Source organism: Microtus ochrogaster, unplaced genomic scaffold (assembly GCF_000317375.1).
Source record: "Microtus ochrogaster isolate Prairie Vole_2 unplaced genomic scaffold, MicOch1.0 UNK27, whole genome shotgun sequence".
NCBI classification, from domain to species: Eukaryota; Metazoa; Chordata; class Mammalia; order Rodentia; family Cricetidae; genus Microtus; species Microtus ochrogaster.
The window spans coordinates 355,508-368,515 of record NW_004949125.1 but is presented as its reverse complement, the minus strand read 5'-3'; the positions used below and the strand labels follow the sequence as shown (position 1 = coordinate 368,515).

Below are 13,008 nucleotides of genomic sequence, written 5' to 3'. Positions count from 1 at the left end.
CCGGGCCGAGCCGGGCCGAGCCGGGCCGGGCCAGGGCCCACGATAGCGGGCACAATGCGGGCAGCTGATCAGGCGTCGGCGGGTCCCTGAGCCCAAAGCACCGGGCAGCGAGAGAAGCCCGGCGCAGCGCCCGCGGCCGCCCGCCATGGCCGGGGTTAGCTACGCGGCGCCCTGGTGGGTGAACCTCCTGCACCGGCTGCCGCACTTCGACCTGCGGTGGGAGGCCACCAGCAGCCAGTTCCGGCCCGAGGACGCGGACTACCAGCAGGTGACGCGCGCCCCTGGGTGCGGGATCAGGAGTCCTGGGTCTGGGCCCCTCCCGAGGGACTGGAACCTCCGCATCTCTATGTGGGGTCTTGGCCCTTTCCTTCTAGGGGGTCCCCTCTGGTCCTCTCCAGGGGTTAACGTCGAGCCACAATCCCCCCCCCCTTTAGAAGGTGTTCAGTCCCTCCGTGTCACCAGGGCCTCCTATCTGGATTGGTGGAGCCGCCTCCCTCCCCTCATGGACCCCTTCGGATCCTATGGGTTCCTGCCAGGCTCGTCTCCATTCTTTGGGCGATCAGCTGCTCCCCAGCAGAGAGCCCCCGCTAGCTGAGGCTGGAACCCTGGGTTCAGGCAGAAGGGGATTCCTCACCTCTTCCCCCAGCTAGGGAATCCCAGTGCCAGGCTGTTGGTGGGTGAGTAACCTGGGCCATGGCCAGCCCTCCGTGGCTGCTAATGACCCCTTGCTTCATGGTCAGCCTGTGGGATGTACACAGGGTGTCCTGCGGTTGTGGGAAACCAGGGTGCCAGCAGTCTTTCAACCCAGGGTGGGAAATGAGGCCTGGCTTGAAGTGGGGTGAAGTGGGCCTCAGTCTGGGCTGGGGGCCATGGGGCACTTGGCAGCCCTCTCCCTGCGAAGCCCTAAGCCTGGCATCTTGCCAAGTCCCAGCACCACCCCCACTTACTGAACCACTGTCATTTGAGTTCAGAGCAGGGGGACCAGGCTGTGGGCTTTTCCTTCCCACTCTGGATTCTAGAAACAGAGTAGTCAGCCACCTGGTCCCCCAGCACCTCAGAGGTGTCCCTGGACCACAGCCTGCGAATCATGATCCCGGGACTGTGTCACATCTCTCTCTGCAGCCACCCTCATCCTATTGAGAAGTTCAGGGTGAGAGCACAGGGTTGCCCCTGCTCCCACTCCCTGATCCCACCTGATGCCACCCTGAGCCCAGCTCCAGCTGCTGACGGCATTCCTAAGACGAGGATCGGCATTCCTAAGACGAGGATCGAGGGCTTAGACCAAGCTTGAGCCTGGAGAGGCAGCAAGGGGGAAGGAGATCTGAGCCCACCTGGGGATATTTTGGGGAAGATAAGCCCTGGGTGGGGGTTGGGGAAACACATGTGCTTCTCTTACTGTGTGACGGTGTTGTCACCCTCCTTCCTGGAAGAACTGTGTGAGCTATTCTTAGAAAGTTGCCTACTTAGGGTTTACCTGATTGTCATTTCTGATGGTCCACCGACACCTGGGGCTACCTGTGTAGCATTTCCTGTGGTCAGTGGGCTGCCACCTGCTCCTGCTGCAGACTTGAACTTGCTGTTGCTTTGTTGGCACAGTTGTGACGGAGAGGGTGAGGGCCCAGTGCCTGCAGCCCTTGGGAATCTGAAGCCCAGGCCCTCAGCTCCATGGGTCCTCAGCCCCGTGGCCCTGGCTGAGCTTGGTCCTGCCTGCTTTTGCTCCTCTGCTCTGGGCTCCGCTGTGGGAGGCCTCTGACTCACTCTCCCTCCTGCCTCCTCTCCCAGGAGCAGAATTAGCCACTGAATAATTCACGGTGTGGAACCCAGCCTGGCTCCATCCCCCACCGCCTCCGCTCCTAAAGTGGGGCTGTGGATATGCATGGGGCCCCTGCCCTCTTTCAGCAGGTGTTTTAGGCAATTGCTCAGCCTCTCAGAGCTTCATTTCATCCCTTCATCCCGGAATGTGATGGTTGTCCAGGGTCACCTGTCGGGAGGAAGGCAGGAGCTTCCTTTCTGAGCAGGGAGAGGGGCAGTGGATCCTCATAGGCTCCATCACGTCTTCCCTGGGGAGGTGTTGCAAACTCTGTGGGTGGGGTTGTATATACACGCATGTGGGGGTGGCCGCCCTGTCCCACTGTGTCTAGTGACCTCTCACCCATCTTGACCTGGAGTACCCTCTCCGCTATCCACCCTGCCCATACCTGCACTGTGCCCCATTAGGGAAGGAAGCCTCTATGTCTCCCAGCGTGGGGATGCCAGGCCTGTCCTTTGCTCTCTTCTCCATTCATGGCCCACTGTCTGGAACTTGGTGGAACCCACAATTAGACTCCCAGTCAAGCCCCGTGTGGAGCTGCCTGTACTCGCCTCCTTTCACACGGGGCTGTGTAGCTGTCTGTAGTGTCCAGACTAAGGCTTAGCCTCCTTGAGGGAGCACTGGGGGCAGAGTCTTCCCTCGGACCATTTATCCTCCGTCCTGGAGACCCAGCAGGGCTGGACTGGCTGCTCCAAGGGTGCAGAGCTTCAGCATGCCATGCAGCTTTTACACGGGTGATGGTACGAGTTCACATCCTGTAGTGGTGAGATCGGGGGTCTCGGAGCGTGACGCGTGCCTTCTTAGAAGCCTGTAATGGTGCCGAGTGGAAGGGCCGCCGGGAGTCAGTCGCTGGTTGAGTTGTATGGATGCCGATGGCATCTTCGTGACAGAAGGGGCTCCTCCAGTCTTGTCTAGTTCTGTGCTGGTTTCTCGCCAGACTGTCCCCAGGAGCTGCTGACTGCTCTCTTCTGGGATGAGGCCATCCCCAGCATGCCTCAGCTCCCCTACCTCCTTGCCTCACTGGGGTACTTGGAATTTAGATAGTCTGTGTGGGTAGGTGCCTTCACCTGCAGGGAGGAACTGAAGTCCTAGCGGCAGACAGCACAGGACCCAGAGACTTTGGACCTGACATGGTCTGCAACCATCCTGTCCTGACTGAAGTCTTGATTTTCATTTGGGCCTGTCCTGGCGGCCTGCAGTCCCTAAGTTTGGGCATCAGGCCCCTCTCCGAGTAGATTATTGACACCTGGATACAGCCTACTGACCTCATTCTGGTGTGGGAGGAAATAGCTGTTTTCTTGTCCTCCATCAGCCCTCGTGACCCAGCATGACCCTGCTGCCTCAGGTACAGGGTCAAATTCATACTCTTTGCTTCCAGGCTTCGCTGTCTCTCAGTTCGAGGCAGGCCAGGAACTGTTTGCTGACAGAGAACTGTTATGAGTAGGGATGGGATCATGAGCAGGAGCTGGCTGTAAGGCTTGGCGGTCTGGGGGGGGGGGCGCTCCTGAAGCCGTGATTACCTAGCCTGCCATGGAAACTGCCAGCCAAGGCGTGGAACTTACCAGCTTCTCTCCAGCTCACAGTGCAGTGCTCTGGCCAGGCTTGGTATACAGTGGGCCAGCGGCGCGCTGGCCATTCATGTAGTTGGTAGCACTTGGCCTGCTGTTTAGCTGGCGGGTGGGACCCATTTCCTATCAGACTTAAGGGAAGTCAGCCATGGTGATACAGACCTGTTAGCCCAGCTGCTCGCCAGAATGAAAGTTCAAGGCTAGCCTAGCTTGCAGAATGAGTTCAAAACCAGCAACTGAGTTGATCTTTTCTCTTAGTAAAAGCGGGTGGGAGTAGAGAATGCTCTTAGTGGTAGAGCGCTTGCCTAGCATGCACAGGGCTCTGGGTTTGAGCCAGATATAGCAACATCGACTTAGAGGGGGGGAGGGACCCAGGTGGTATAGTTAGGGTTCGAGAAAGGGTCTTAAAGGGTGGGGGAAAAGTAGGCAAAGGTGTGAGGCAGAGAAAGCAGGTATACCCTCTGCCTGCGTGGCACAGGGAAATATGCTGCCTAGGAGTACTGGCCATCCTGTTTCACAGACTACTTTCTAGGCTCCAGCTGAATGTCCCTCAGCTCATAAGAGTTGGGCCTCTCAATGTACAAGGTCAGCGGCATGGTTGGCAGCTTGGCTGTGTCCTCTGGGCAGGGCTGGGTTCATTGTCATCCTCCCGACAACTCAGGAAATGAGCTCTGTCTGAAAAAGCAGCCTTATCGCCTGTTTCCAGCTTATACAGGCAGCGCACGTCTGTGGGACACTCGGGTGTGTATGGGGGGGGTGTGACCATGCGAAGACAAAGGAGCCACCCAGCTGGAGTCCGTCCATGCACTTGCATTTTTGGGATGACGCCACTTGAAACCAGAGTTGTATTGCATACTGCCATGTCACGTTCGTTCATCCTTTCCTTCCTTCCTTTCTTTTCACCACCCCTCCGCGTGCTCGAGCTCAGACTCAGGGCCTCCTGCATGCTAGGCAAGTAGTCTGCCGCTGAACCACACCCCAAGCTTTGTCTCCTTTTTTTTTTTAATTATTTGCTTTGTTTTTGAATCGTGTATATGTGTGTTGTGTGATGTGTATGTATATGGTATGTATGTGTGCATGTTCAGTGTGTGTGTGCATCCCTGTATGTGATTGCAGGCATGTATGTACCATGGTGAGCACATGACGATCAGAGGGACAACCTTAGATGCCAGCCCTTGCTTTGGACCGTGTTTGAAGTAGGGTCTCTTGGTGGCCAGCAAGCTTCTGGGGATTCTCCTGTCCTTGCCTCTCGTCTCACCATACACAGGAGTGCACACTACCGCATTCAGCTTCCTATTGGTTCTGGATATCAGAACTCAGAGCCGGCTCACATAAGGGCTGGCCTTGAACCCAGCATGTTAAGGATGACCTGGTCTCCACTGCATCCATACCCCTGGTCTGTGTGGTACAGTAGATAGAAACCAGGGCTTCATGCCTTCTAGGCAAGGGTTCTCCCAACTGAGCCATGCCTCCAGCCTTTGTTGCCTGCCTGAGCTTAGATACTGCGTACTTTAGACATGGCCACTCATGTGCTTCTGGGTGCTTCCCCAGCGTTTCATGGTGCTGGCCAGAATTCTGAAGTTGCAAGGGAGAGAAGGAGGTCAAATACAAACCACTTCTACCACGACCACCCTGCCTTCCTCCCCCTTCCTGGTTTAGATCTAGATGGAGGCTTCCAGAGCAACCCCTGGGTGGGAGATGATGGTACAAGGAGCAAGGGCCCTAGGCTGGAAGAGGCAGGTAAATCCCTGCCAGGCCCAGCTGGCTGTGCATGTTTGTGCATTATGACCAACACTGAGTCCTAGGGAAGAATCATGGACCAAGTCTGAATCAGTACAGCCAGGAGATGCTGAGACTGACTCTGGCCCATAACATCCACTCTACTGGGGGGGTGGGTCCTAGGGCCTCACTGCTTGGACCTGGAAAATGCTATGCCACTGTATCTGGCCCTGGTGTTCAGCCATGCGGTGGCTGCTGCTTTAGGAGCCTCAGAATGACAGGATCAGCCCCGGGGACATGAGACTATGAATCTCTGGTCATGCAGTCCTCGGCCCTGCAGAAGTCCCAAGAAGAAGGGAGTCTTTAAGGTTTGTGCAGCTGGGCAGTGGTGGCGCAGTACACACCTTTAATCCCAAGCATTTGGGAGGCAGAGGCAGGTGGATCTCTCTGATCAAGGGCAGTCTGGTCTACAGAGTTCTGGGGCAACTAGATCTATTACACGGAGAAACTCTTAAAAAACAAACAAACAAAAAAGAAGGCTTCTGCTAGCCAGGAGGTGGTGGCACATGGTTTTAATCTCAGCACTTGGGAAACAGAGGCAGGCAGAACTCTGTGAATTCAAGGTCCTCCTGGTCTACAGAGTCCTAAAACAGCCAAGGGTACACAGAAAACCCTGTCTCAGAGTGGAGGAAAGGCTTCTGCTATCGAGGTATGGTGGTACATGTTTGTTCCCTATAGTCCTAGCATTTGGAAGGCCGAGGCAGGACTACCATGAATTTGAGACCAGTGTGGCTACATACCCTGTCTCAAAATCAAGCAAATGGGCCAATGAGATGGTTCAGTGGGGGTAAAGCGCTTGTTGCACAAGCCTGAAGACCTGAACTCAGTCCCCAGACCCCATGTGAAGGGGAAGAAAAGAACCCTCTGACTTCTGTGTGTGTATAGTAGCATATATGCCTCCCCCACACATAGTCAATTTAAATAGAATGATCAAATTAAAACAGCAAATCGTGCTGAGGCTGTAGCTCAGTTGGTAGCAGGTTTGCCCAGCCTGTGCAAAGTTCAGCACCACAGAAACCAGGGTAGTGATGCACACCTGGAATCCCAGCCCTTGGAGGTGAAGGCAAAGGATCAGGACCACCCTTCCCTACATAGGGAGTTCGAGGCCAGCCTGGGCTACATGTGACCCTGTCTCCAAACAACCACAGAAATCAAACCCAAAGGCTCCTGAGTAGAAGTCAGGGTCAGATGTCCCCAAGGCCATTGTGAGCTTTCTCCGAGGATGCCCGCCTCCCTCTGGCTTCCCGCTGGGCTTGCAAGTGGCACTGTCTGCCAACCTTTCCCCTTCCTCTCCCCTCTCCGTCAGGGACCCTGTCTCACCTGATTTGGCACCCTGCTACCAGGGCCCATGCCAGTTTATCTAGCCACTTGGAGCTGTCTCTCGGTCATGCTCTGGGGAGCTGTGCACTTTGTTGCCCTGACCCCTGGACGGCAGCTGCCTCTCTGAAGGGGCTTATATTGTTCATTCCTGCAGCTGTTTGCTGTTTTCTAGCCCCTTCTCCTAGTAGTCCCCTCTAGGCAGAGGCCTTTGGACTAGACACATGGATTAGGGCTCCTGGCGTCTCCCAGCGAACCCAGGTTTGGAGCAGTAGTGGTTCCGCTCTGCATCAACCCCTCACCCACAGGCAGTTCTGCTTAAGCTTAAAAAAGGGACCTTGCTATGTAGTTAGGGCCTTGGGGTCAGGGATATGGGAAGTACCTCATGTGGTCACGAAGGGATTGGACATGTGACCATAGAGACCAGACCATACTGGACTTCTATAGCCCTGTCAAACTGGGGGTGCACGTGTCCCTGAGTGGTTTCTGATGTTGGTCTGGGTTGGGTGGCTGCTGCAGCCAGAACTGAGAAGCTCTGATGGTAGCTGTGTCGCAGGGCTGGGAGCCACTTGTCCTGCTAGAAATGGAGATGGAACCACTTTCTGGAGGGTTCCCTGAGATGAGGGTCGAGGAGGGGCCTGTCAGCTTATCTGAGCGGATACCTCCAGAATGAGGCCAAAGGGACACTAGTGTATGACTACCCAGCTGTGGTGTCTCGGCTTCAGACCTCAGGGTGGGGAGACAGTGGTAGTAAGTTGGGCCCCCACTCTCCCCTTCTTCCCCTGGCTCCCGCTATCCTGCAGCCATCCGCTACACTCTGTCTAGGCCCTGCCACGAACTCACTGTTATGGAATTTGTGAAACCCAAGCCTGGCCTGGTGGAAAATCTGTTTTTAATTTCTGGCCGGCATCACTGGTTCCTCAGCCCAGTGTGTTGGGGGTGGGGGCGTCCGTGGTCATGTAGCCAGCTCAGCACCCTGGCAGCCCATCCAGGACCCCCAGATCCCCACTGCGGGGGTGAGAGTGGGCTTCCTGGCCAGCGCTAGATGTCTAGAGGCACAGATAAGTTCCTACTCAGTGATCTGGGGACCCCCAAGCCTCAGACTCGGGGAACCAGGCCTGCGGCTTATATATGCTGAGCCAGCCCTGTGCATGCTCAGCTAGTTGCATGTCCCTCGTGATCCAGAGGCATGGCTCAGCCTGGTGGGCCCTCCCCTTTCCTTACTCTGGCCCAAGATGCCTGTGGAGTCTTAGCCTAACCCAGCCAGCCTTCTGGACAACTCTCCTCCCCCATATGTGGTCTCTTCCTCTGGCAGACGGAGGGTTCCCATTAGAAGCTTTGTGTACTAGGAAAGGGGGGGGGGGTCCCGCTTCCCTGCCTTCTCTTACCCATACTGTGCATGTTCCAACCTTGTGCCCTGAATTCCTTTTTGCTCCCTGATCCCGTCCTGGTCTCTAGATCCCAAAGCCATCTTTGAGCCCTGGCTTTCCTAGGTGCCCAGCCAGAAGCCTGTGACCCCACAATGGCAGTCTGAGACCTACTTCTACTTAAGATTCCCAAGGCCGCTGAACTGTGCTGCTGGGGGTCCTTGGAGCCCTCTGGTGGCCCAGAAGGAATGCACTCTAGCCTACATCCTGATTAACTTAGATCCACTCGGTGACTTATCCCTCCTTGGAGAAAGCTGGTGCGATGCTGCGGTGACTCCGAGTAGGCAAACTGGACCCTGGTAGCCCATCTCTATCCAGAAAAGTAGATGTTACTGGGGCCGTGCACTCTCTCTAGACGACTACCCAGATGCTTCTGGCCTTTTGCATGTGTGAGAGTTCACAGGTATTTACATCCTGGGGAGCTGGGACAGTCACAATAGGAGGCCACTGGGAGCTGGAAAGGAGGGTGCTGTCCCTACCCACCTTAACTAAGAGCCTGGTTCCTGCAGCCCACACTGCGGCCAGGAGCTTAGGACAGGGATGGGTGCCTGCCTCACCCGCCCGAGCCTCTAGATCACTTTTACCATAGACGGAAAATTCCATGTGGTCAGAGCCTAGATGCTGAGTGGCATTTCCCATTATCATCCTCAATGGCCTGTGGGCAGTGGTGGCTGCTCTGCCAGTGAATACATTGGCCTGGTGCCCCCACAGAAGCATGTTCTGGGGATCTGGCCTCAGAGACTAGGAGGAGGCCATGCTATCTCAGCCGGCTGTCCCACAGGGCCTCAAGGTGTCTATGCTGACATGTTTTTTCTCAGTGTAAATCAGAGGGTGCTATCCCTTCCATTCCTGGAGCTGGGACAGATCCTACTGGCTGCCCCTGGCCTCAGCACTCATTACAGTTGGCCCCATCTGGGAGGAATAGATGGAGCCAGAAAGTTCCCCCGGCCTCTTGGAATTCGGGGAACGGAGATCTCAATTTATCCCTGCTGTGGTTGAACACATTCTCTGAGCACAAGTCCTGAGTTGAATGGATAGTCTCCCCTTAGCTTTCAGTAGCGATGTTAGTATCGTTCCTGCCCCATCCGTGAGCTTAGCAACACCTTCCAGCCATCCACTGACAATATGCAAGCTGACCCCAAGGCACGAAGGGTACAAACATGTTCAGAAAGGGCTCCCCATCGGGGCTGGAGAGATGGCTCAGTGGTTAAGAGCATTGCCTGCTCTTCCAAAGGTCCTGAGTTCAATTCCCGGCAACCACATGGTGGCTCACAACCATCTGTAAAGAGGTCTGGTGCCCTCTTCCAGCCTGCAGGCATACACACAGACAGAATATTGTATACATAATAAATAAATAAATAAATAAATAAAATAAATAAAAAAAAAAAAAAGAAAGGGCTTCCCAGAGAAGGCCAGACCAGGGTGGAATCAGGGAGAACATGGACAGATGGGTATGAACCCTTGGCTGCCCTAAGAGTAAGAAATTGAGAATGCTAGACACCTGCTGTGACTGTCACTACTTCACGGGATTTGGGGTGACGGGTTTCTTAAGGGGCTATCTCTCTCTCTCTCTCACTCACTCTCTCTCTCTCTCTCTCTCTCTCTCTCTCTCTCTCTCTTTCTCTCTCTCCTAAGTGGAACTCACTATATAGCCTAGGCTGGCCTCAAACTCACAGAGATCCGACTGCTCTGCCCCCAGTGCTGGTATTAAAGCCGTGCACACCCATAAGAGCATAAACGCCCTGGGGCTCACAAAGCCGCACCTATTGGCACTGGTGTGTGTGGGTGCAGCTGTGAGCAGATGTATGGACACAGGGCCAGAATGTTTGAATGTGGACGAGGGTGTGTGCTTTCCCTGGCTTTCCCCCCATACCCGTCTGAGGACATGTAGATTTTCCTAGGGGCTCCCCACAAAGGTGGAGCTCAAAGCCTTTATTCCCAAGTCTGTATTTCCCCGGGGACTCCACAGACTCAGTTTCACACACTGACCTTGGCTGCTCTTCACTACAGATGGCCTGACATGCCCATCTTTTTTATTTCTTTTTCTTTATGTGTCGTACATGTGTGTCTTGTACACCCATCTTACATGCCATGGTGTATGTGTGGAGGTCAGAGGACAACTTGTAGGAGTTGGTTCTCTCCTTCCACCATGTGGCTCTCGAGAATCGAACTTGGGTCTTCAGACTTGACAGCAAGAGCCTCTGCCTGCTGAGCCGTCTCACAAGCCAGCGTTCAGCTATTCGTGGCCTGTCTCCTTCCCTTCAGTAAGCTTAGTGCCAAGATCACCTCCCTGTACAGGGGCTGTTGCCAGCTGGGTCCCTGAATGTCCCTGGCATCTTGTGGCATTTTGTAAGTGAGCATCAGCCCTCTGCAACACAGTAGTGCCATTTGTGAGCAGAATTGCCACCCCCACCCCAGATCCTGCCATGATTGGAACTTATCTTATAAAACCTGTTTTCTCTTCTAGCAAATGGGAGGATGTGGTCTTAGCATCAACCAAGTAATACTGGGTGCACAGGCCCGCCCTGGCCACAAAGCCAAAGCCTGGTGCCTGCCATGTGTCTGGGACCCATCCCTACTGCTCTCCAGTGAGAAAACGTACATTCTGGATGTATGGCCCAAATTGGGACTGGTTGACATGGGGAGCCCTAGGATGGCCCTGTTCATGGAAGTGCAGGTATCTTTGGCCCCCAGGGAAAGAGTGATCAGTTGCTCTCACAGGCTTGTACCCCCCTTTGCCTCTGACTTGTGACGAGGGAACCTGCAGTGGGTTGGCACCTTTGGCCCAGGCCTAGGTGTAAGCAGGCGACAACAGATCCAGACGAAAGCCAGGGGATATTGTAGCTCAAGTGTGCTGGTGATTACTCATGGCCACTGTGTGAGAATGCTGTGACTGGCCTGTGCCCTGTATAGGCGTGTCCTAGGTTCTGTCTGCCTTGCCTGCTGCAAACTGGCATGCTCCTGTCCCCACCTCCCTGTGTACTCCTGGGCCAGTCGTCCTGGGCTTTGGAGGCCTTTCTGATGTAAGCACTAGGGCTCACAGGGTAGCTCTGGCACCCCTACTGCACCTATTCCCTCTGTGCAGGGATGGTGGGCCTATACTGTACACTGCAAAAACAGTAAGATGCCTGTGTCTGGTGCCTCACAGCACTCAGACTGCTGGGTAGCCCCAGGGTACAGGGTAGAGGGACAGGGTGAAGCTGGTGGGGGATGGGTTGTAGCATCAAGGTGGAGCTGGCCTTTCCCTGAGGTTTTTTCTGCACTATGCCACAAGCAGAGGTCTCATCTCCAGTGGCCCATCAGCCTCCAGGGCAGCGCCATGGCTCTGGATTACAGAAATCTAGTTCTTGGCCTTCATTGACTGGACGTGCAGGCAGCACCTTCATGGCCAGATGGAAAGTATGGAGGCCTGCCTCCAGGTGTGGGAGCCAGCTGGCTTCTGGGAGGACAGGGAAAGCCATCCTTTTGCTGCCTGGCAACTGTCTCCTGGGAAATGGCCCACTGGGTGCCAGGGTTGTTGATGGAGCAGCCTGTGGTCCCAAGGGGGGGGCCAGGCAAAGGGTTGTTCTGCCTCTCTAGCTCCTCAGGCATTGGCCCCGAGGATGGCGCATCTGCCCCAGGGCCATCAGCAATCCCTCCCTGACTGAGGAGGAGCAGAGGTTGGAATGGGACCGGAGAAGCGCAGAATCGGGGAGCCTGGGGACAGTCTGGGTCATGTCAGAAAAAGTAACTCTTCAGCATCCTTCTGCTGCCCCATTGACCAGTAACTGACGCTGAACAACACCCTGCTTCCGTACCCTGCACAGGAAGTGAGCAGAGACCACATTTCCTGTCATGTGGCTCCTAAGAGAATGCAGGGTTACTAGCCTGTCCTTTCTATTTCTCTGACACATGGTGGGGGGGCATATTCCACAGAGTACGGCTAGAGAGTCAGGGGCGTTCTCTCCTTCCACCATGAGAGTCCTGGGATTGAACTCACGGTGTCCGCCTTGGTAGCAGGCACTTTTATCTGTTGAGCCATCTACAGACCCAGCTTTTTGTTGTTGTTGTTGTTGTTGTTGTTGTTGTTTTTAAATTATGTATTTTTGTTTTATGTGCATGGGTATTTTGCACCACGCTGTGCCTCATACCCTCAGAGGCCAGGAGAGGGCACCAGGTCACCTTTCAGTAGTGTTTCAGACAACTATGAGCTGACCTGTGGGTGCAGGGTATGGAACCCTGCTACCTGGGAAGAGCAGTCAGTGCTCTTGGCCACTGAGAGCCATCTCTGCAGCTCCACCTTTTTTGTTGTTGTTGTTGTTCTTTTTTTTAAGACATGGTTTTTCTGTGTAGCTTTGGAGCCTGTCCTTGAATTCACAGGTTCAGGCTGGCCTTGAGCCCCCAGCCTCTGCCTCCAGAGGGCTGGAATTAAAATCATGTGTCACTACTGCCTGGCTTTTTTGTTTTGTTTTGTTTTTTTGAAATAGAGTTCTGTCGTGTATTCCATAGCTTTGAACTCACTGTATAGCTGGGGCTGGATGCCACCTCACGGCAGTTCTCCTGCTTCAGCTTCCTGAATTCTGGGGTTACAGGAATGTGCCACCCAACACGTGGCTTCCGAAGTTTCTTTACTGGAGAAAGCACGTGGTCAGGCAAACTTAAAAAAAAAAATGCAGAGCCCTTGGGAAGAAGGGCTGACAGGGGACTGCGCCCTAGCCCCACACCCTCCAACGCCCTTCTGTCTACCCTGCTCACAGGCGCTACTGCTGCTGGGGGCCGCCGCCCTGGCCTGCTTGGCCCTCGACCTTCTTTTCCTGCTCTTCTATTCCTTCTGGTTATGCTGCCGGCGGCGGAAGACAGACGAACACCTAGAAGCCGACTGCTGCTGCACCGCCTGGTGCGTCATCATCGCCACGTTGGTCTGCAGGTGAGCAGGAAAGGGCCGACCCAAGCCTGTGACTGTTCAGGAGGGAGGGGCTGGAGGCGGGGTCCCTTGGGGGTGTGGTTAGGGAGGCTAGAGAATGGGGCGGGGAAGTCTGGGCGGGACCGGAAGAAAAAGGTGGGACCCAGGGCCTAAAGGATCGGGTGGGGCCATTAAGGCCTCGGTTGAAGAGGGTGAGGGGTAGGG

General features: G+C 55.0%; 1 protein-coding gene across 3 annotated transcripts in view; it reads left to right on the top strand.

Moving 5' to 3' along the window:
* Window positions 1–6: 6 nt before the first annotated feature.
* Window positions 7–13,008, top strand: part of Ttyh3 (tweety family member 3) — a 28,163-nt gene continuing 15,161 nt past the window's right edge. For all 3 annotated transcript variants that reach the window (XM_026789710.1, XM_005367984.2, XM_013354076.2), the window contains exons 1-2: window positions 7–268; window positions 12,638–12,807. In XM_026789710.1, the coding sequence (XP_026645511.1) occupies window positions 146–268; window positions 12,638–12,807 (293 nt within the window). In that variant the 5' untranslated portion in view covers window positions 7–145. The remainder of the gene's footprint in view (window positions 269–12,637; window positions 12,808–13,008) is intronic.